The 24135-nt window shown below is 39.1% G+C and overlaps 2 protein-coding genes and 1 long non-coding RNA gene across 3 annotated transcripts in view; 1 reads left to right on the top strand and 2 right to left on the bottom strand.

Moving 5' to 3' along the window:
• Nucleotides 1–2437: 2437 nt before the first annotated feature.
• LOC149647376 (uncharacterized) overlaps nucleotides 2438–24135 on the top strand; it is a 198749-nt gene continuing 177051 nt past the window's right edge. Inside the window, exon 1 of the mRNA XM_089850242.1 lies at nucleotides 2438–2714. The gene's annotated coding sequence lies outside the window, so the exon portion shown is untranslated. The remainder of the gene's footprint in view (nucleotides 2715–24135) is intronic.
• Nucleotides 19970–20572, bottom strand: LOC149647397 (uncharacterized). Its single transcript, XR_016371814.1, has 2 exons — nucleotides 20493–20572; nucleotides 19970–20257 (listed from the first exon to the last, which is right to left on the bottom strand). It is a non-coding gene; the product is annotated as an uncharacterized LOC149647397 (long non-coding RNA).
• On the bottom strand, nucleotides 20810–21812 carry LOC149647396 (uncharacterized). Its single transcript, XM_089849650.1, has 4 exons — nucleotides 21707–21812; nucleotides 21402–21572; nucleotides 21127–21244; nucleotides 20810–21048 (listed from the first exon to the last, which is right to left on the bottom strand). The coding sequence occupies exons 1-4, from the start codon at nucleotides 21713–21715 to the stop codon at nucleotides 20810–20812; spliced, it is 537 nt and encodes a 178-aa protein (XP_089705776.1). The 5' UTR covers nucleotides 21716–21812.

The raw sequence follows: 24135 nt of genomic DNA, 5'->3' as shown, positions 1-24135 counted from the left end.
TATAAGAATTTTACCTTATTTCCGGCCCTGGGCCTAATGTCCAGTTTAAAAAAATTCTTATTTCCCCACCCTGAGCTGGTTGCCTATTACATCGTCTGCTATCCTCCATTGTCAGTTGGAAGAAGAACTCTTTATAACGCTTTGATAATTCATTATTTTAAATTTAACACATGCAGTTGCTTATCAAAAGTAGCAACAGTTCCATATTCTGATAAGTTAATAGGCCCCCGTCTCTTCTCGGAAAGGTAAATTTTGGTTTTACCAACTTCTTCAGTATTACATTTGTAATTGTCTCCCCCCCCCCCCCGAGCCGTTGCAGACGACGTTAAACTTAACCTTCCTTTTTTTTCCATATTTGGAATATGTTCAGTCCACCGCCGGTACGTCAGTTCCTTCTTCGTCTGAGCATAGCCCACTTGATCACGCTAGCTGCACGCGCTATAGAAGCCCGCTCAATCGACCCTAAAAATGAGAATAACATAGGTTCGGTCTAAAATTCAAACCCGTCTGGTTTTAACAGGGCCGTCTATGGGAGGGGACCAGTTTTTTCAACGTTTTTGACAATATTAGTGCATCTACTGGTTCAAATCTCTTGAATTTTTAATGAGACGTGTATTGAAAGGTTTGATATTATCCTGTAAAATTTCAAGTCTTCAGCTATAATAGTTTTTTTTATAAAAAATAAAAATCATTACATAGTAGAGAATTTTGCCCCTTCAATTTCTCTACTATGTGATGATTTTTATTTTTTATAAAAAAAACTATTATAGCTGAAGAATTCAAATTTTACAGGATAATATCAAACCTTTCAATACACGTCTCATTAAAAATTCAAGAGATTTGAACCAGTAGATGCACTAATATTGTCAAAAACGTTGAAAAAACTGGTCCCCTCCCATAGACGGCCCTGTTAAAACCAGACGGGTTTGAAAGTTTAGACCGAACCTATGTGACGCGCCGTATTCGCGAGCTAACATGTAAAAAAAATCGTTTGGACGGGCTTCTAAAGCGCGTGCAGCCAGCGTGCGTGATCAAGTGGGCTATGGTCTGAGAGTGAGATTACAGCACATCACGTATCAGTCTCGTTTATCGTAAATAAATTCTTCTATTTTACACATACGTCTCTTTTGATTCAAGAAGGTAAGATTGTTTTAATTAATTCATATACCGTTATGATTTTAAATTCCCTTTATTTTAAGACTTAACGTTAATCTCAGGTCCCTCGAATTTAGTGAAGTAGGGCCATAGGGCTGATTATTTTCCTGTAATGTAAGTTCCCGCTAGAACTTAGTTTTCCCCCTTGCAATAGGGCCAAGACTTTTAAAGGGATGTACAATCCGTTATGTATGGGCGTGTCTATAAGACTCAAGAACTATATTTTTTAGTAGTAGTGTTACTATTTCCTGGAGTAGTGATTAGGCTGTCGTCTGCTTGAACGTCTGTTTCTACGGTAGATGCCCATTCCCAATGCACTGATAATGCTACGAACTTCACGCATGCTCAGTAGAGCTATATTTGATGGAAGACAAGTTTGATATAGGCCCCGCCCATACATAACGGATTGTACATCCCTTTAAGCCTCGGGTCGTCCCCTTCATTTTCGACGGGGTAGTCGGGTGTCGGGCACTCATCGGCTCCATGGCTTCGCTTAATCACGTTGTAGTCTAGTTCCAGTTTGAGTTTATGGCCGCCATTTTAGAACACCCTTCTTCTCGAACTTAGCATTTTGGATTTCGAGCCTTCGGTTTATAATATACAAGTTTTAACGCGAGTATTAACATTATTTTAAATGAAATTCGCATTTTATCGAGTTCAGGATAGTAATTGAGCTCATTTAATTTGAAAAACCAGTTCTAATCGTTCTTGTTGCAAAATAAGAATTGCAATTGACTGGTACTCTTAAGCCTTGGTAAGATCAAAACATTTTCGTCAACTTAGAATAAATTTAGCCATTTTATTTCGATTAAAACTTAATAATGATTTAAATAAACAAAATTGGTAAACATAATAGCCTAATAAAGGTTTCTGGCAAAGCGGTGAAATAGACACTAAAAGAAATATATTAAGTTCAAAGGGAAGGGGTTACACAAGGAAGCCCAACAAGGGGGGAGGGGATACAATAGGACGAAAATTAGCTCTCTGCGCAACTATTCACGCATATTAAAGTTCCAAACTAGGCTTAGCGATGTAGTCGTATTGGCCAATAATGCAATCTCAATCAGTTTTGATTACAATTAAATAATAGTTAAACTAACTGATTATGAATAGAAATAGAGCAAAATTAGATAATTATTTTCGGATATTTAGAAATATTTCAGGAATAAAAATAATTTTTCCCATCTAACACAATTAAAATAGCTTTTAATTGCGTTTGAATTATTCTGATGTTTAGCTAAGTCAAATAATTATTTTAATTTCAGGTCAGTTTTTTTGGACTGAATGACCTCACGATGGACAATTCTTGGAAGGGTCACGTTTGGCCATCAGCGAGGGATCAAGATTTGGGCGGTCTAGTGCACAACCGGACTGCACGGAGAATCGCGGGAACCAAACCGTACTATTCTAAAGACCCAAAATGACGTCACTATGGTGTTAGTTTTTCGCGCTATTTTTATATCGGCTTGCTTGAACTTTGACTTTTGTGGTGCGGTTACATTTGAACTTGACGCGATTTACGTTTATCTACGAGTTCATCGGGATGCCGAAAATAATGGGTGAGTACATAATTTGGCGCGCGAATAAGCAAACTTTTAAGGTCAGAGCGCCGCGTCCTATAGTCCCTTACCCAGCTGTCAGGCCAAAGCGCAGCGTCCCATAGACCTTAACCCTAATCTTCAAGGCCTATTTTACAATCGAGCTTCTGCTACAAATGTTGCGCGCGCATTAACGAACTTTCAGGTCAAAGCGGTTGCGCGCCTTTTTGTGTCTGTGACATTTTGTCACCGTCTTTAGATTGGATCGTCGTTAAATTGTAAGTACCAGTTTTATTATAAGGTGGTTTTAGACGCTCGCTTTGTTACGTCCCTGTGGCTTTTTGTGTTGTTTGGTTAATAACGACGTCAGGCATGAAAAAACCCCGCCTATGATAAATGTAGTGTAGATTGTAGAGCTTGGATAAGTCACGAACTTGTAAAATGGATGATCATAGCTCGGTGATCAGTTAGGGATTACGCGTCGAGTAATTCAAATTCTAGGGAATTGCTGTAAATATGACTTACTAGCTGTTCCCCACGGCGTCGCTCGCGTGTAATAAGAACTTCCATCAAAATGATATAAAGAATGGGTGGATTTTACTGATTCGACTAATATTTTTGTAGTACCCTAGGAGCGAAGGCACTCAGCGTTGCCCGTCAGCCCAGCTAGGGACACGCATTTTTGTGATTACTTTACAGGCATAGACATTATTCCATAAAGAAGGGTTTTTAAATACTCTGGCCGCCATTTTAAAAGATGGCAACAAATCGAACCCAAAAGACTCTTCAGCCCGTCTATAGGTTAAAGGAAACCAGTGTACTAAATATTTGCGAAATCGGTTGAAACGCGCGGACTTTGTTGCATAGAGAAGATTTTTTACATTTCTGGGCGCCATTTTTTAAGATGGCGGCGGATTCGGGGGAAAATCTTTCTTAGTACGCGCCTACTACTTATGAGTTATGTTCCTGCAAATTTTCAGCCTTCTAGGCCAAGCGGTTTCGGCTGGGCGTTGATTATCAGTCAATCAGTCTGGACCTTGATTTATATAGATTTTGTTTTTTTTTTGGTGGCTAATAATCGTTTTTCGGAGCTTATCTGGAAAATATTTTGTTTTCAATTCTTACAGACTCCTTAGTCTAGTTTTAATTAGCACATAATTTCTTAGTCTAGCGTGGTCTGTTTTGAGAAAAACCAATTTTGATGTGATGTTACTTTGGTACACAAACTATGGTTTGATGTGGTTCACTGCGCGGTATTTGTCAGCTAATATAAGGAGCTAAAGTGAGGACGTCCTGTGAGTGCCGTTTGTCGTAGCCATTTTTAAGTCCAAATGGTTAATCGCACCATCTCTCTGCGACGGCTTGTGTTTTAGTCGAGCGTTGTTTGAAACACGGGCATAGTTTGTAACAGATTTCGCATGTCACAACGAGGCATGCCGGCATTAGACTAACGAGGAACATGCTGAACAAAAGGCGCGCTTCGCTCTCCTTGTCGGCGTAGTCCATGTCCTGGACGTGGTTCTCCGTCGTGACGCATTTGGTGTTCATCCACGCGTACGCCTTCTTGATCGCTTCGTCACACAGGCACGATGAAGCCGCGTACCGCAAACTGCAAACGCGAGACTCAGAATTAGTCGAACAAATTATTAGCAGACGTGCTGCACTATTCTTATGGTTTTATCGGGAAATAATCCCAAGCGACTATTTGTATTTGTGGTATTAGTGGTATGGGTTAATAACTCAATGTGAATTTCACTCCAAGTGAATTATTACCTTTTCGGTGCTACCCTCCTGAAGATTTAACAATCAACTGTACAAGTGGTCTTTCAATGTAAACCTGAATGGGGGCGATGAATTTGGGATTGACTTACATTCTGTTTATTCCCCGCATTGTGTCCTTGTCAATGGAGTGGTTTCGAGACAATAACAATCCAACTGCATCCGTTTTCAAGGGGAAAGGCGATTGGTACAACAAAGGGCCCTCATCTTTCTTTCCATTTAGTTCGTTTTTGCAAAATTCATCGAGGCCAGCCACTTCTTCGTGCCAGTCGATGTAAACCAGTTCGCCTTTCACCACTTTCTTGAATTTATCGCTATCCACATTATAAGAAGCTCTTTCTCGAATTTTCTCTCCTTCAATTCCGGGTATTCCCTAATAGAGAACAACGTTCAAAACTCATCGTAATGTTCACTCGCTACGCCATGTAATTACTCCAAAAAAGTCTTCCATGGCGTCCGAGATAATTGTCGTGTACATCAGGTTTTTAACTTTCAGGATGTCGCTTAAATGGTTCATAATGATTGTTTGTCCCACTAAGACATCGGCGGTAATATAACCCAACACAAGCATGTTCAGGACAATCAAAGTCGCGTACCAAATGTTCAACAAATGCGCCGAAATGCGGTGGACAATTTTCACGTGAAAACCTAAAATTAAACAAGTCACGTAAATGGTTTTCCGTATGAGCTAGGTGTGCTTGGGGGTGTTCTTTTTGTATGTGCTTATGTAGTACAGTATTTTCTAACTCGCTAAGGTAATATTCGAGATGGGTCAACGGTTGGGGTATATTAAGTCCTTTCCACAACTAGATAAAAAGGTCTTTTGGCCTATCCAGCCTCCACAGACAATCCACAAACATACACACACACAGATCATAATCGTAGAAGCCAGTATATCTTTCCACACTCTTTAGTTGAAAACCTATTACAACTATCAGGAGAATTTTTCAACGAAAACTACAATAAGATAATAGCAACCCAGCCTTTATAAATAGTGCCATTTCCGCCTGAAACTGAATATCTCATTGTAGCTACCTTGCCCATACTCCCCATCCCCCCTCGCTAACCCTGAAACCGGAGTTTAGAGAAAATATTTTAATACAAAACGCTTTCTAAGGAATCGACTTCGATACAGTTACCCATCAAATAAGGGATTGCCACGATGTAACGAGGTGAATTCTCTTTCTCAATACTTTCAAGAAACAAGGATACTAACAAAGTCAGTGGAACTGTTGTAATATAACCACTCCAAGCTTAAAATAGGACAACGGACACACTGTCGATAAGACAGAGTGGTAATGGTGTTTCCTTACTTTTCTGAAAAAGTGCTGCAAAATACATCCACATGTAAGATCCAAGTTTGTTTGACTTTTCGAAAGCCATCGTTAACGCCGAAAGAACCAAAATGGCCAGAAAAACTAATCCGAGAAACTGAAATCGAGAATGAAATGTGACTTCGCAATTCTCTTATCGAAACACGAATCGAATAATCGATAACACGCGAAGTATTATCGATTCACCGGTTAAACACAACTTTGTTTTTTGTAAGAATCGCTCATCACTGTTCAATATTTTTCCTTAAATCAATAAATGATTTAAATAAATCGCCCATCAAAAACTAAAACTGAGTACGTCTCTGTTTATCCACTGTCGCGTAACTATAACCTTGCTTGGGAAAGAAGAATATTTTTTAAACTATTCTTTGGCACCAGTGACCAAACCTACACTCTAAGAAATAGAGGTGTAAGTCTACACCTTTTTAACTCTTTTTGATGGTGCTAAATTCAACACCATTTCCAGTGTTGGTTTACAACCCAAAGGGTGTTAAATTACACACTCTAAGGTGTTCTTTAACACCTTTAAAATAAGTTTATATGGATCGAAATTTGACACCGTTTCAATTTTTCCTTTACACCCCTGAAAGGATTTAATAACACTTTTAAGCAATGGGTGTCAAAGATAAGAGTGTCGCATAAAACCTTTAGAGTGTCGCATAAAACCTTTAGAGTGTCGCATAAAACCTTTAGAGTGTCGCATAAAACCTTTAGAGTGTCGCATAAAACCTTTAAGAGTGTCGCATAAAACCTTTAAGAGTGTCGCATAAAACCTTTAAGAGTGTCGCATAACACCTTTAAGAGTGTCGCATAATACCTTTAAGAGTGTTGCATAAAACCTTTAAGAGTGTTGCATAAAACCTTTAAGAGTGTTGCATAAAACCTTTAAGAGTGTTGCATAAAACGTTTAAGAGTGTTGCATAACACCTTTAAGAGTGTTCCATAACACCTTTAAGAGTGTCGCATAACACCTTTAAGAGTGTCGCATAACACCTTTAAGAGTGTCGCATAACACCTTTAAGAGTGTCGCATAACACCATTAAGAGTGTCGCATAACACCATTAAGAGTGTCGCATAACACCATTAAGAGTGTCGCATAACACCTCTAAGAGTGTCGCATAACACCTCTAAGAGTGTCGCATAACACCTCTAAGAGTGTCGCATAACACCTCTAAGAGTGTCGCATAACACCTCTAAGAGTGTCGCATAACACCTCTAAGAGTGTCGCATAACACCTCTAAGAGTGTCGCATAACACCTCTAAGAGTGTCGCATAACACCTCTAAGAGTGTCGCATAACACCTCTAAGAGTGTCGCATAACACCTTTAAGAGTGTCGCATAACACCTTTAAGAGTGTCGCATAACACCTTTAAGAGTGTCGCATAACACCTTTAAGAGTGTCGCATAACACCTTTAAGAGTGTCGCATAACACCTTTAAGAGTGTTCCATAACACCTTTAAGAGTGTCGCATAACACCTCTAAGAGTGTCGCATAACACCTTTAATAGTGTCGCTTAACACCTTTAAGAGTGTCGCATAACACCTCTAAGAGTGTCGCATAACACCTTTAAGAGTGTCGCTTAACACCTTTAAGAGTGTCGCATAACACCTTTAAGAGTGTCGCATAACACCTTTAAGAGTGTCGCATAACACCTTTAAGAGTGTCGCATAACACCTTTAAGAGTGTCGCTTAACACCTTTAAGAGTGTCGCTTAACACCTTTAAGAGTGTCGCTTAACACCTTTAAGAGTGTCGCTTAACACCTTTAAGAGTGTCGCTTAACACCTTTAAGAGTGTCGCTTAACACCTTTAAGAGTGTCGCTTAACACCTTTAAGAGTGTCGCTTAACACCTTTAAGAGTGTCGCTTAACACCTTTAAGAGTGTCGCTTAACACCTTTCAGAGTGTCGCTTAACACCTTTCAGAGTGTCGCTTAACACCTCTCGGCGTGTCGCATAACACCTTTAAGAGTGTCGCTTAACACCTTTAAGAGTGTCGCTTAACACCTTTCAGAGTGTCGCTTAACACCCTTAAGAGTAGGAGGAAATTTCTCACGTGCAGAACTATACCCCTTTCAGTTAGTGTATTTCAGGAGTGAAGTGTGCTAATGGCTAACTTAATATGCATTAAGTCAGCCATTTGATCATCTTGAAATGCAGTGTAAAATTGCATGGAAAAATCGGTAAATTTTCCCGTATTAAACCTTCTGAAAAAAGGCAGACAGTTTGTGATTCGTACAAATGCAATGGAAATTAAATTGGTTTTTGAGGCCATAATATTCAGGCAGTAGATTTAGACGTTCTTCTTAAATTTAATAATCTCTTTTCACTAAGAGTTTTTCGAGCACCAGAAACGCGTTTAATCTAATTTACTCTACAACATTTACAAAAGCAAAACCCTTTTTGTACTCTAATTTTTCTCAAAATGATGATAAAACATGTCAAAAAAGCAAGTGCCCCACAAGTTGGCCTGTCAACACTAGACTAGAGGTCTGAAAATGGTCTCTACATGGTTTAAACTTAAACATCATACCAGTAGTAGTTTAAATTTAGGTGTATTATGGTTTATTTTTTTACAAAGGAAACGTGCTATAGAGAAAAATCTATCCCGTTTACCAGTCCCTTTAGAGATCCAGAGTTTATGACGCTACTATTGATATTACTTCAATCCTAATTTTTTTAAGAAAAAAAATACTAGCGTTGTGGTTTTAAAACCTAGAACCATCAGAGAACATTTGATTATTGCCATAAGAGAAGCAAACACAACAGGGCAAGGCTGCCATCGGAGGTGGTTTCCCTCACATCAAGAAGCACCGTTAGAGGCAGTGGGAGTTGGCCAGCCTTCCGCGTGTAGTGACCGGGGCTTCGTCTGGTGTTGCCTAATGCCAATATTAATGAACTAAGTCTATATTTATTCAAAACCAAGAAAATGAATATATAAAAATCATCAAAAGCTGAACTAAATATAGATGGCGCAACAAAGAAGGTTAATTTAATTTTAAGTGTACACGGCGCCCACACTCTTCCTAAAAGGCTCAAAGTGCTGGGCTTCGGTTGAATAAAAAATTTTTAGAAAACCCTAATAATAACAAAATTTATTCTGATCTAAAATTGCTTGCTTCTGCTGATATAAATTTGAAATACAAACAAAACTTTCATTAAAAATCCATTAAAATCTCAACAATTTACTGTAAATTGTTTATTTCCCCCTATTTAAATATAAGTTTATCCTTTTAAGCATCATTTTGCAATAATATCAAAGGATATGTTATTGATTATGGCTTATTTCACCTTTCTTTTATATTTAGATAAGCTAGCAAATCGTTAAACAAGGTATGCCTTTACTGCTCTATTATTATCGGAGATATATTAGCATTATACACACTCAGTAAGTGCCGTCTTTTGACGCTATTTCGTACTTTGGTAAAGCCGAACTAGGCGCGGGAGTTCGGTTAAATGGCACGTCCCAAGGTTGGTTTCCATTGCAAATTCTGTTCAAGGGTAGGGAAAAAACACGACCATCAGAGAAATATTTTCATTATTGGTAACTCTTTAACGTTAAACAACCAGAAAACCTGACCTTGTAACTTCGCCAACATTATTAATTCAGGCCTATTTCGACCAAGGATGATAGGGGGTGGATACGAATTCTGAGAGAAATACGCGCCGTAACTTCGGACGCGATTGGGTCTGGTGGGACGCTAAAAGTGGGGGAGGAATACTCGGGACGAAAGGCAGGTGGGCTACCTCAGAACTAGATCCTATTTAGCGCCATCGTGTAGGCCTAATTTCGCATACATATGCCAAAGTTATTTTAAATTTTTTCCTCATAAATAAAATTTGCAATTGATAAACTAAATTTTATATAGACTTAATATTTAATAATTATTGCTTCGAAATTGTTGCTGAAATAATAGTGTACGTAGATGACGCTGCAATAGGAAAACGCCGGTAGGGATTTATTTGTACGCGCTGGGCGTCACCAAGAGTTGTTACGTCCTATTTCAAGGACGATTGAAAAGATTAGTCATTTGATGAAAAAAATGGAATTTAACTACTAACGCATAGTGATGAAACCAAACATGATTTTACTATGTTTGAAAAAACTTACATTGATTATTAAACCTTTTCTTCTTTCGCGCATAAAAATGATCATTTTATACCATATATGTTAAAAACATTATTTAATGAAATATTTGATCTTATAATACTTTCAATCCCCCTTGAAAGCGGAAGAAAGAACTCTATCAGACGCGTTTAGCGCCGTCAAAGAAATTCCTACCGGCGTTTCCCTATTGCAGCGTCATCTATGTGCACTATTATTTTAGCAACAATTTCGAAACAATAATTATTAAATATTAACTCTATATAAAATTTAATGTTTCAATTGCAAATTTTTTTTATGAGAAAAAGGTTTAAAATAACTTTGGCAATATGCATGCAAAATTAGGCCAACACGATGGCGCTAAATAGGGTCTAGTTCTGAGGTAGCCCACCTGCCTTTCATCCCGAGTATTCCTTCCCCATTTTTAGCGTCCCACCAGACCCAATCGCGTCCGAAGTTGCGGCGCGTATTTCTCTGAGAATTCGTATCCACCCCCTATCATCCTTGTTTCGACAATTTTTTTCGGTCCCTTTAATTCGCCGAATGCGTCCGCAAGGGGCACGCTTTAGAACCTAAATTTCCCGCGAAATTTGAAACGCAGCAAAACTTGGCGTGAATATCCATATAGTAGACGATGGTCATTCTTTTTTTAAAGGGCTGAGGGATGAGATTAGATAATAGAACATCAAGAATTATTAGATTTTTAGGGATGGAATCGTTGTAACTTCTAAATATAAAATAAGGAATTTAAGAATGAAAAAACCCTTTCTATTCGTTTAATTTTTCTAGTAAGTTTTTTATTTTATCTCATTAAGAGTGTCGCCTAACACTATTAGGAGTTTCGCCTAACACTATTAAGAGTGTCGCCTAACACTATTAAGAGTGTCGCCTAGCACTATTAAGAGTGTCGCCTAGCACTATTAAGAGTGTCGCCTAACACTATTAAGAGTGTCGCCTAACACTATTAAGAGTGTCGCCTAGCACTATTAAGAGTGTCGCCTAACTCTATTAAGAGTGTCGCCTAACACTATTAAGAGTGTCGCCTAACACTATTAAGAGTGTCGCCTAACACTATTAAGAGTGTCGCCTAACACTATTAAGAGTGTCGCCTAACACTATTAAGAGTGTCGCCTAACACTATTAAGAGTGTCGCCTAACACTATTAAGAGTGTCGCCTAACACTATTAAGAGTGTCGCCTAACACTATTAAGAGTGTCGCCTAACACTATTAAGAGTGTCGCCTAACACTATTAAGAGTGTCGCCTAACACTATTAAGAGTGTCGCCTAACACTATTAAGAGTGTCGCCTAACACTATTAAGAGTGTCGCCTAGCACTATTAAGAGTGTCGCCTAGCACTATTAAGAGTGTCGCCTAGCACTATTAAGAGTGTCGCCTAACACTATTAAGAGTGTCGCCTAGCACTATTAAGAGTGTCGCCTAGCACTATTAAGAGTGTCGCCTAGCACTATTAAGAGTGTCGCCTAGCACTATTAAGAGTGTCGCCTAACACTATTAGGAGTGTCGCCTAACACTATTAAGAGTGTCGCCTAACACTATTAAGAGTGTCGCCTAACACTATTAAGAGTGTCGCCTAACACTATTAAGAGTGTCGCCTAACACTATTAAGAGTGTCGCCTAACACTATTAAGAGTGTCGCCTAACACTATTAAGAGTGTCGCCTAGCACTATTAAGAGTGTCGCCTAACACTATTAAGAGTGTCGCCTAGCACTATTAAGAGTGTCGCCTAGCACTATTAAGAGTGTCGCCTAGCACTATTAAGAGTGTCGCCTAGCACTATTAAGAGTGTCGCCTAGCACTATTAAGAGTGTCGCCTAGCACTATTAAGAGTGTCGCCTAGCACTATTAAGAGTGTCGCCTAGCACTATTAAGAGTGTCGCCTAGCACTATTAAGAGTGTCGCCTAACACTATTAGGAGTGTCGCCTAGCACTATTAAGAGTGTCGCCTAACACTATTAGGAGTGTCGCCTAGCACTATTAAGAGTGTCGCCTAACACTATTAAAAGTGTCGCCAAACACTATTAGGAGTGTCGCCTAACACTATTAGGAGTGTCGCCAAACACTATTAGGAGTGTCGCCTAACACTATTAGGAGTGTCGCCTAACACTATTAGGAGTGTCGCCTAACACTATTAGGAGTGTCGCCTAACACTATTAGGAGTGTCGCCTAACACTATTAGGAGTGTCGCCTAACACTATTAGGAGTGTCGCCTAACACTATTAGGAGTGTCGCCTAACACTATTAGGAGTGTCGCCTAACACTATTAGGAGTGTCGCCTAACACTATTAAGAGTGTCGCCTAACACTATTAAGAGTGTCGCCTAACACTATTAAGAGTGTCGCCTAACACTATTAAGAGTGTCGCCTAACACTATTAAGAGTGTCGCCTAACACTATTAGGAGTGTCGCCTAACACTTTAAGAGTGTCGCCTAGCACTATTAGGAGTGTCGCCTAGCACTATTAAGATTCTCGCCTAACACCGTTAAGAGTGTCGCCTAACACCTGTAAGAGTGTCGCTTAACACGTTTAGCAGTGTTTTATAATGGTACAATACCGCCTGATTACCAATTTCTTAGTTATTTTATTTAAAGGAAAAATATGTTCTTTCATGAATATCATCTTTAAATAAATGTTTAACAAATAATTTTTTACTCTAATATTCAAACATTAATGGAAATAAAAGACCTTATTTAAGAAACCAGCCATATTATAAATTTCCATGTTTAATTTCAAAGGGTGTTTTTAAAAGTGTTACTTTACACTGTATTTACACCTTAAATTGGCCACAAAAACTCAAGGTAATAAAAACTCTCTTTTGGGTGTTTTTACGGTGTAAAAAAAAGAGTATTCTAAATTCACACCCTTTTAACACATTTTTAACACTTCGATTTCTTAGAGTGTAGTGTCCAAAATAATAAACTGGTCCTTGGACTTGTCCCTCTTAGTTTTTTATAGATTCGTAATTTATAAACTGGTCCTGAGGACCAGTAACCTCCGCTTCTTTAATTTGAAAATCAGTCCAAGCAATTAATGAAGTGGTTTTGGACCAGAGGAAGTGTGCTGTTTCGCGGACTGTAACTTACCCACGACGGTATCGTGAATATGTTCGAAAGAAAACTTCCTCGTTGCGTTCGAGAGAGTTGCGAAAACATGGTGACTTTTGAGTAGTAGATTTCAGTCGTAAATCCATAGTCCTCCAAACGATTGTATGAGAGAACGTGCGGGTAAGCCTTCATGTCCCAAAGGCCATCGTCCTTAAATGTAGCCCAACAACGTTCGGGTGAGATAGAGTCCGACGCCGCCGATAGTACGCCGGCGCGCCGCCACATTTCTAGTTTTTAACCCCGCCGCCGCCGTATGTACTTTTAAACAGCGCGCCGCCGCGCCGCGACGCCGAAATATCACCGGCGTACGCCGGCGTGCCAACCAGTCTTGGAAATAGGACAGTTCCAAAACCAGTTTATTAATTGCTCCGACCAGTTTTTTTATTCTAAATCCGGGGTTACTGGTCCTTGGGATCAGTTTATTAAATGAGAAAGTTTAAGAAAATTGAAGAGGGACCAGTTTAAAAATCCTAGTCATTATAAATTTGTACTAGACGGAGCTAGACTCCTAGCCTTTCCTTCCTTGCTACAAACACGGCCCACTCGATCACTCTTTGGCTTTACATGCCAATGTTTTTCCTGTGTAAAAGCGCGTGTTGGTAATTTTGGGCTTTATCGCTCAAAATCGAAGGAGCTATTTTTAGCATGGTCGGCTATGGGAGGAACAGTTATTTAGCCAGAATTTTGAAACTACTGGTTCAAATCTCTTGAAATTTTAAGGAGATGTGTAAAACAACGTTTGCTAGTTTTAGGAAATTTTCCACACATTTCCTTTTATAGTTTTTTTATAAATATTACAACGAAAATTAGCCCTAATTAAATCAAATCTCTTGAAATTTTAGTGAGAGGCATATTGCAGGGTTTCAAATTATGATGCAATGTTTCAAAGTTTTCAAACGAACAATTCTCTTCACAAAATTCATTAAACTTTTGTTTGTGCATAATCCTACAACCTATTTAGTCGCTTAGGAAAATTTTTGAAATTTTGTACGATAATTTAGAATCTTTTAATATGCCTCTCACTAAAATTTCAATAGATTCGAACCAGTGAAACTGAAGGAAACAAATTTAAACTGAGACTAAGCCATGGTTATTTTTTTGATTTATGTTCTTACAAAAAGCTAGGAAAGAGAAACATTTTAAACTTCGCACAAAAATACCAAAAATTATTTTCCAAATCTCATTAAAATTTCTACAGATTTCAACCAGTATTTTCGAACATGGACTGATCTTGTGAACACCACCACTTCACAACTGAGAACTACATACGACATTAATCACTCGTTGGGAACTTGCGCGCCTCTAACGCCGCCGCCGCCATTAAAATTGTATGTAACGCCGCCGCCGGCTTATAGGACGGCGCGCCGGCGGCGCGCCGTCGCCAATATGCCTAAACTGTACAAACGCCGCCGCCGACAACTTTTTGGCGGCGTCGGACTCTAGGGTGAGAGAGAATCTCTGATTAGTACGCGACCGAACGCTTGAAAAAGGCTACGAGGTATTTTTATTATCTTCTTGTTCACCCTCACTTGATGAAATAACGAAAGTTGACACGCAATAATACTTAAGACGAAACCTCACCAGCAAGCCAAAATAAACGTGTACGAGACGAGACTAGGCATATCTACCCCATTAACAGGTTTCTCTTGAATAATTAAATAAATATAACTGATATTATTTATTTTAATCGTCAGTAATCTACCTTAATTCTAGTTAAATTGGTTTAAGAAACTTCATTCCTAAAATTATTTTAAACATAGCTATTGTTGACGTTTGAATTCAAGCGTATGCCTCTTTAACAATTTTTGGAAATTAGGGTATATAAGGCGATTGATGTACAATAATGATAAGAAAACCAGTAAATGCGTGCACCTATGGTGGAAGCCCTGCCATTGGAAGGCTAAACGTTTCTCGTAACCCTATCCGATCGCCGCGTACATTTTAAACCTAGTAGAAGCCAATATTGCTTTCTGTGAACCGCGAACGCGGACCGGATATTGCGTATACGTTTGCTCCCATTTTCTGTCAACTGCGAACGCGGTGACAGACACACACACGTCCAGTGTAATACCTCTCCGTGACGTCATCGTCACTCGGAGAGGTAAAACGCGGCGTTAATCAAGTGCGGGTGAACGTGAATTGTCGCGTCGTCTGTAAGCTTTAGATGGTTGCTTTCTTTGGAGTTGACGAAAGTAAAGTCTTAATTACTTCGAACACTAGCCGAAACGTCACGCTAAAAATAGAAAGGTTCAGTAATTTTTATTAACATGGGTGTGTTGGAACTTGCAAATGTAGGATTACGCATTTTGATTAAAAGGATAGTATGCCGCCTTAACAACGATTCAAAATAAGCATGACACTACAGGTATAGGAGCTAGTGCCTTTTCTTAAAGATACTAGTAAATTTACTTGTGATATCTCCTTATTGCTTTCACGCTTTCGGCAATCATTCCATCGTAGTCGTCAATTTCGAGTTGATCACCCCTGGTTCGATCATTCAGATAATATAAAGGATAAAACTTAAAATAAGAAAAGAGAAAGATCGAAATTAAACAACGAGGACGATTTCAGTCGCGACGTTATTCGCCTGATGCCTGATGGTAGCGCGAGTCGGGTATTTAAATCGTATCAGACGCCTGACGAACAATGAAGCTAAGGAAGCTAACTGCAATTACACATCAGGCGAAGAACGTAATCAGATTTTTAAATTCTAATTCACTTCTCTGACTCAATGGTAACTACAGTTCGTATCGGGTAAAATATTAATCGGGGTCAGGGTCAAGGTGTCCCCGAAAATAAAACAAGTCGTGGTCGCACTTCTCAGGAAATATCTCCGAATGATTTTAAAATTCAATGGGAAATTTGAAATAAGGACCTCGGAACAATCTTGTAACGCCCTGCCTTCTTGTTCTCAAAATTCTCGTGGCACGCTCCGTGCCGAATGAAATTTAGCGCGAGATTTGATAAAAATTTTTCGCGATGTGACAATCGTGGCGCGAGACGTAGAGCGTGCAACGGAAATTCTGGCACTCGATTTTCTTTGACTTCACCCTCCCTTTAACTGTTCTTATTTGAGACTAATCAGACGATGGTTTTTGGAACAGGTTACGCCGAAAGAACATTTGACTTCATTCTACATGTTAGGTACCGGGGTCGTGGCTCCCCGAACGAACACTAATGGTAACCTCTAGTGTCAGTGTGCCTAACTTTGGACAGCTGCAACTTTAGACACTTTTATTATAAAAATCATATTTAATTACTGGATGCATCAAATTGATAATGAAATAGCTTATTTTAAAGCTTAGAATGTGAGGAATTTAGAAAAAAATACTTCAAAGTCGTAGAATAACATCCGACTACGTTACGAGCCAAATTAGCCCACTCCCCAAACTCGTCCATTTAAATTACGGCCAAATTTGACGGGGGTCAACCCTTTGGTCCCGGGAAATAAGGTTTGACGAAAATTAGAGAAATCATACCTGAACAAACTAGAAACCATTCGAAAGAGCAACCTTTTGGCTTCATAATCCGTATTTTAAACACTGTCTTACGCGGGAAATTCGACGAAATATTCAGCTTTAAAAACACCTGGGCAAATTTTTAACTTTGGACACTTTCATGCTGGCCGATTTCTCCGTTTGTTAACCCTAATTAACTCGCGATATTAGCCTTTGCAATGGGCCTAGTAGATGTAGGACTGGGCTTAAAAAGAAACGTTTTATTCCCCCATATAGGCCTAAAAGGAATGAAGTATAGGTAGGCCTAAATAGGCCTAGGCCCTATATACCTAAAAACCTACATAAGTAGCCCCATATTTAATAAAGTTTGTTTTAAAGAAATTTCTGATTTTTTATATATTTTAGGCATACGTCTAGGTCGGCCTAGGCTAAGCCTATATTTTTACTTTTGAAATTGTGATTCGCCTAATGCGTCCCCAAGTCACCCTTTTTTCGCTGTCCAAAGTTAGGAAGGGGTGTCCAAAGTTAGGAAGGGGGCGTCCAAAGTTACATAGAAGTGTCCAAAGTTGAGCACGAATTCGGCCTTTGGGGAACTCTACTTTGTGAAAAATGTATTCCATTTAAAAAGTTGAAAAATTGTGAGAATGTGTCTTAAGAATGCTTCTCTCCATTGCTTTTTTAATTTTGAGTCTAACATATAAGCAACGGAAGTTATTCAAGGTTATGCAAAAAGTGTCCACAGTTATGCATACTGACCCTATATATGATGATATAGCCAAGCTATTCAAAAACAAACGAATTGTAAAGAACGTGATCCAAATTGATGGATTGTGCTTAGTAAAGGATGAGGGGTGCTTAACGTCAGTTGGTAAGATAACGAGGGTAGGGATCAGTCGACGACTATAAATTGTGCCAATTTACTGGAACGTATTTTTCTCTATATAAAAATGTTTATAAGATCTAAATACATCTTACCGGCAATGCTGTTAACAGCCTAACTGTCTTAGGATCAACAGCCATCTTCAAAGATTGTGCTTAATTAGCTCTGAAAGTTTTAAATCCACAATCTGGGAACGAAAGAAGACCGATTTCTTAGCTGCTCGGCCGCTCGTATGGCAGTTTGATATCCTTTGTGTCCGCTACTCTAAGCGACGACAAACACTTTCGGACCAAAATAATAAACAAGGAAAATTACGATTACGGATTAGTATATCTACTTGTGGTCGACATTTTAATTTCAAGTAGCCCCTATACATAGACTAAAATATGGATTTATTGAAAGAAGATTATGCCACAAATCAATAGAAGTCAGTCGAATCGCCTGGTCATCATATTTTCACCAAACATTTAGGTCGTAAAAGAAAAATTAAGAAATTGTTGATAATGAAGTTCTCTGAAATCCAAAAGAAAATTATGGTGCTATATATTTGAGCCCTGTTCCTCAATGAGAGTGCTGAGAAAGTGAGCCAAGAACTAACTCAGCGACACCCGCCACTAAAGCCAGCCTGGACGCTAGCTACATTCTGCCAGGGCTGACACAGAATTTTCAGAACCAAATTCCCTGACTTTTCCAGGTTTTCCCTGACCTTTTTCTGAGATTTTTATCTGACCTTTTTTAGGCCAAAAGTGTGAATGTTTGGAGCACGTTTTAAGTTCTTATAATTAAATAAACTCGATCTACATTAAGTTTATATCCAATGTATTTGTTGCACCAAAATCATTAAGAAACATTTTAATAAAATAAATAACAGTTCAAGAGATTTTTTTAAAGGCATTTACTTTATAAAAACTATTCTAGACAGCATTTTTAAGGATTGCTCTTGAGTTTTCTGTGTTAAGAGATTAGGATGAGGAGAAACTTTCGTTGCTCTTTCAACAAAGACTTATCCCCAGAAATTTTACCCACTAAAATCAAATTCCCTGACTTTGCTGAAACTTCAAAATTCCCTGACTTCTCCAGGTTTTCCAGGATTTCCAGGTACTGTGGCAACCCTGTCTGTCTTTTCAGACGCGAGGTCGGAATCGTTTCTTGACAGTTCTTCACCAAGCTTGTTTTTCGTGTTCCGCATACACACCACAAAGGGATTCAGAATCTCTTCTCACAACCTACCTTGTATTATGTATTCAGACAGGACAGGTAGATAAAAATTTCTTGAATGTATTATTCATATCCAATACTGACCCCTCTCCGCCTTTATGACTTATTGAGAGGTTGTTGTAATTGGATGAACATGTTTTTTTTTTCGATTAGGGTTAGCGAAAGGTTAAACATGTTTACACCATTTTACACGCGATATTCCATATCATGAAACGGACGTTATTATCATATTAACGAAATTATTCGTGGTATTGTAATTATAACGGATATCAAGCGCATCCAAAGTATACACGACTTGATAAACATAATCTAGAAGCAAGCTACCGGTTAATCAAAGGAATAATTAACTCGCGCTTGCCAATGAATCGAGTCCATAATGTTAAAGGTCATCCAGCGCTTGGCAACAGAGGAGAGACCCAAAATTCGAAACTGCCAATGGGAAACTCGAATGGGCGGAATTTTAAAAGCACTACTGAACAAAAGGACTCGTAACGGAGGGGTAACGTTGAAGCCCAACTTAATGCCTATGGGTGCCCACCTTTTTTCGGGGAAGACTAAGTATCACGGTGTCAGTGGTATGACCTTTTGGCTCACGCCTTTGTGTACTGCGCGGAAGTGGATATAGTACGTGGGTCATAGCAAATGGCGGTGGCTTTTTATGGGTGGCCTATTTTGTGATAAGCTGTTTAGTCTGGAATGACTGAAGTAAAGAGACCACTCTTTTATTTAATCTTGATTTATACAATTGCACCCCAGCTTAAATAAATTTTAGACATTTGAAAATATATCTGACGCTTTTTGGTACGTCTGCCCGTAGTAGTTCTTCTAAAATAGAACTATTGTACAGGGATTGACTAGACATTCCCGTTGTAGGCATACTTCTACACATTCGCGCCCTTCTGCTGAGTAAAAGTGCTAAACGTTTGAAAGTACAACGATTGAAAGCTATTGAAATTGTCTAAAAGTTTTAAAAAAACAAGCTGGAAACTCTGATTAAAGTCTTACTCTACATTGCTGGATATTTCCTTGTTTTAGGGGCCAATGTTTGGGGGGGGGGGGCATATCTCCTTAACCAAATGTTGTACACTCCATGTTCTTTGATACTTTCCGTTGAGTTGGACCCAATAAACACGCCCCTTCATTATTGATGGACCTTTCAAAAACACGGCCTGTATAATCGTTTCAGGGATAAATTTTGTAGGCCAAGTCGGTTTTGAGAAAAGCCAATGCTCAGAAGTATTTATTTCGATAAAATTTAACTTTGGTACACATAAACTATGGTATGATGTTTTTCTGGGGGTTCACTGCGCGGTGTTTGTCTTCTAATATAGCATGCTGAAGTGAGGACGTCCTGTGAGTGCCGCTTGTCGTAGCCATTTTTAAGTCCAAATGGTTAATCGCACCATCTTTTTGCGACGCCTTGTCTTCTAGTCGAACGTTGTTTGAAACACGGGCATAGTTTGTAACAGATTTCGCATGTCACAACGAGGCATGCCGGCATTAGACTAACGAGGAACATGCTGAACAATAGGCGCGCTTCGCTCTCCTTATCGGCGTAATCTCCGTCATGGACGTGGTTCTCTGTCGTGACACATCTGGTGTTCATCCACGCGTACGCCTTCTTGATCGCTTCGTCACACAGGCACGATGAAGCGGCGTAACGCAAACTGCAAACGGAAGAATCGAAATCAGTTGGACAAATTATTAGCAGAAGTGCTGCACTATTCTTATCGGGATTAATCCCAAGGGACTATTGGTATTTGTGGTATCGGTTAATAACTCCAGGCGAATTATTACCGTTTCGTCTCAACACCCCTGAAGATTTGTCAATCAACTATTTAGATGACCTTTCATTGTCTAACAAATGGGCGATGAACTTGGAATTGACTAGCACATGCTTACATTCTATTTATTCCTCGCATTGTGTCCTTGGCAATGGAGTGGTTTCGAGACAAGAAAAATCCAACTGCATCCGTTTTCAAGGGGAAAGGCGATTGGTACAGCAAAGGACCGTCATTTTTCTTCACACTTAGTTCATCTTCGCAAAATCCATTGAGTTCAGTCAAATCGTCGTGCCAGTCGATGTAAACAAGTTCACCTTTCACCACTTTCTTGAAACGATCGTAGTCCATATCATAAGAAGCCTTTTCTCGAATTTTCTCTCCTTCAATTCCGGGTATTCCCTAATAGAGAACAACGTTCAAAACTCATCGTAATGTTCACTTGCTAAGCCATAAAATTACTTTAAAAAAGTCTTCCATGGCGTCCGAGATAATTGACGTGTACATCAGGTTTTTAACTCTCAGGATATCGCTTAAATGGTTCATGATGATTGTTTGTCCCACTAAGACATCGGCGGTAATATAACCCAACACAAGCATGTTCAGGACAATCAAAGTCGCGTACCAGATATTTAGCAAATGCGCCGAAACGCGGTGGACAATTTTCACCGGAAAACCTGAAATTGAAAAAATAGGACAACAACGGAGAAACTTATACTGTCGATAAGAATGGTAATTGTGTACGGTTTTCTCACTTTGCTGAAAGAGTGGTGCAAAATACATCCACATGTAAGATCCAAATTCGTTTGACTTTTCGAAAGCCTTCGTTAACGCCGAAAGAACCAAAATGGCCAGAAAAACTAATCCGAGAAACTGAAATCAAGAATTATATGTGACTTTGCAATGCTCGAATTGAAACACGAATCGACTAATCGATAACACGCAAAGTATTATCGATTTCCCAGCTACGTCATGATTGCCTCAAAAACCGTAAAATCTCTGGGCCTATTTATCACGTTATATAACTTACCCAAGAAGGTATCGTGAATATATTGGAGAGAAAACTTCCACGTTGCGTTCGAGATATTTGCGAAAACATGGTGACTTTTGAGTAGTAGATTTCAGTCGTAAATCCATAGTCCTCCAAACGATTGTATGATAGAACCTGCGGGTAGGTCCTCATGTCCCAAGCTTCTTCTTCCTTAAATATAGGCGTAAACGCTTAGGGAGAGGAAAAACTGCGAAGGCGTCATGTATTGGTACTCAATCTCTGATTGCAATGCGACAAAAGCTTCAAAAAGGCTACGAGGCATTTTTAATTTTGTTCCTGGTTACCTGCACCATCTACTTGGAATCTTTAACTTGCCATCTTCTGTACCTTTCTACTTGAACTAAAGGGGAGATGTAGAAACCGTCACCCATGACGTCACACCAAAAGTATAAGTGGCGTTGACGTAACTCTCGACCTATCCGTGCCGAACCCGAATGTAGACAAGTTATGCTCGCGTTGTGTGAACGAGTAAACCTAGGGTGAATAGCCAATGAAACGCCAGGGAGGAGGAGCGGGCGCTTTGTCGAAGTTTTCAGCCCTTCCCCTTACATAAAATCATATATTAGTGTGGGGTCTATGGCATCTTTTAGATTCCGAGTAGAAGATATCTATTAGTCAGGAGACACTTGTATTTTACTTGGCAAAATTAGCCAAGTTTGATTTTATAAGTGAAATAGATTAGACACATCATAAACTATCGATTTATACTTGTCTTCAAAATTATATCAGCTGAAATTAATTAGTTTTAACTCTTTCAATTAAACGAAAAATTTTCTTTTTTGTTGCTGTAACTTTCTGATTCTTAGACCTAAAGCTTTTAACTTCGCTACGCTTCCCATACGCTTAACACTACTTACCTATCTTACACACACTCTAAGCAACATAATACATTATATTTAAATAAACTAAATTTTACCAAGTAAAGTATATTTAACAATATTTTTGGTTATTTATGCTTAAAAGTGAATTTTTAAAACCGTTTTAATCAGGTAAATTGCAATGTGCAACTCATAAAAAGTTCATATTAGCAAGTCTCTTCTTCAATATTTTCAATAATTTTTCTGTTATGACATGATTCGTTGCAACTACAAAGGTCTGTACAGTTCAAATTGTTCTTGAAGCAACCACATCTACCATGACAGCCTTTCTTGCAAGAACATTTTCGCAAAGCTAAAAGAGCTTCTGGTGCTGGAGGCAACGTACACCGCTGTGGATGGAAAACACCATTCCTTTCCTCCCAACCGAACTCCGTTGGTTTGGGAAAGTTTGGCGTTGTTGTGTTAGATTTTTTAACCACTAAGCTTTGTAAATAAGCTCTCTTAATGTGTGGTATCAAGGTAGCCATTGTTGGTGGAAGTGGCATTCCTTCCTTTCCGGATTTGGCAAACATATCCCAACGAAGGTCTTTCAAAGACTCAAAGGAATGATCTGCATTCGTTTTGTAGAGAAGGCAGACGTACCTTTCCATTTGTGCAACGATTTCATGACATATAAGGGCATTGGTTCCAAAAAGGGCAAATACATCCAAGATGCTGTCATCACATGCCATTAAGGTTTTGAAGTGGGATTTAAGAGCTTTGGTTGCGAAACATCCCGTACTATCACAGCCTTTAAAGCAATACCAACCGATCAACGCTGAGGCTGTTTTTGGTCCTAGTCTGTAGTAGAAGTCGTTAATTTTATATTGGTCTTTGATTCGGATCATCGTTGTACTAGTTGGTATATCTTTGTAAAATCCTGTGAGGAACACTAGAACATCAGCGTCTAGCGAATATACATCCAGTTGATTGAGTGCCTCTGGGACTTATTCTCGCAACGTCTTGGGCGTGAAGAATAATTTGCTGATCTGCTTCTTCCAATGAATGACGACGGTGTCTCATCTCTTGGCTTGCAAAAACATCTTCCAATGGACGATTCGCCGAAATCAGATTATGATGAGAAACTACTAAGATCGTCTCACTGTCTTTAAAATAAGACAATAATTTATCCGAAAGATAAGAAGTCAATTCGGACTTCGTTTCAGAATGGAGAAGAAATTTTTTCACGTTATGAAATTTGGTTGCGTCGTTTACGTGGTAGTGGACGGCTGTATTTTTCCCAATCCTCTTAGAACGTGTTGCATCTTTCAAAGAAGCCACAACGTATTGATCAAACAGTACCCTTATTTCGTCGTACATAAAACCCATGCGCTCAACTTTTTGCACAAATTTATCTGAGAGTTCTTGTGCCGAGGTAATATCCTTAGAGCTTTGGAAGGATTGCACGACGCACATGGCATCAATAATGAGGACCTTTCTTTCAGGAAGTGTACGGCCATAGATGTTTAGGACTTCTGGTAGTGGCAGCTTTAAGATTTCCGTTTTAAGTTCGTGTTTATTAGCTAGCGTGTGCATAGTGCCGTCGGGATTGAAAAGTGATGGAGGTGACACCTGAAACTCGTATTCCCCAATGGCATCTTTCGCGGCCAGATCTGGTCTTGCCTTTGCAACAACCAATAGTCTTGAGATTAGGCTTCTCTCTTCCTTAAGAGTTTGGAGATCACCTTTGACTTTAATGGTGGTTTGAGATCCGAAGTCCTTGAAATATTTATATTTGTTTCGTTTTTGTGAATCCCAAAACCCCACGGAACGTTGAATAAGTCTTTCTTCGACAAATTTGGAGAAAGCTGCTTTTCCAAGTTCATCCCTATTCAAAATGTCATTTGCGATTTCGG

Source organism: Phalangium opilio, unplaced genomic scaffold (assembly GCF_054372755.1).
Source record: "Phalangium opilio isolate 3A_F unplaced genomic scaffold, DU_Popi_V2 ptg000089l_1, whole genome shotgun sequence".
In the NCBI taxonomy this organism is placed as follows: Eukaryota; Metazoa; Arthropoda; class Arachnida; order Opiliones; family Phalangiidae; genus Phalangium; species Phalangium opilio.
This window is presented reverse-complemented; position numbering and strand designations above follow the sequence as displayed.

Bases quoted from the DNA above. Each gene is read 5' to 3' on its own strand.
- LOC149647396 (XM_089849650.1), bottom strand. The intron at 21,245-21,401 runs GTAAGTTATATA...TCTTGATTTCAG, and splicing joins TATTCACGATACCTTCTTGG to TTTCTCGGATTAGTTTTTCT. The intron at 21,049-21,126 runs GTGAGAAAACCG...TTTCAATTTCAG, and splicing joins TGCACCACTCTTTCAGCAAA to GTTTTCCGGTGAAAATTGTC.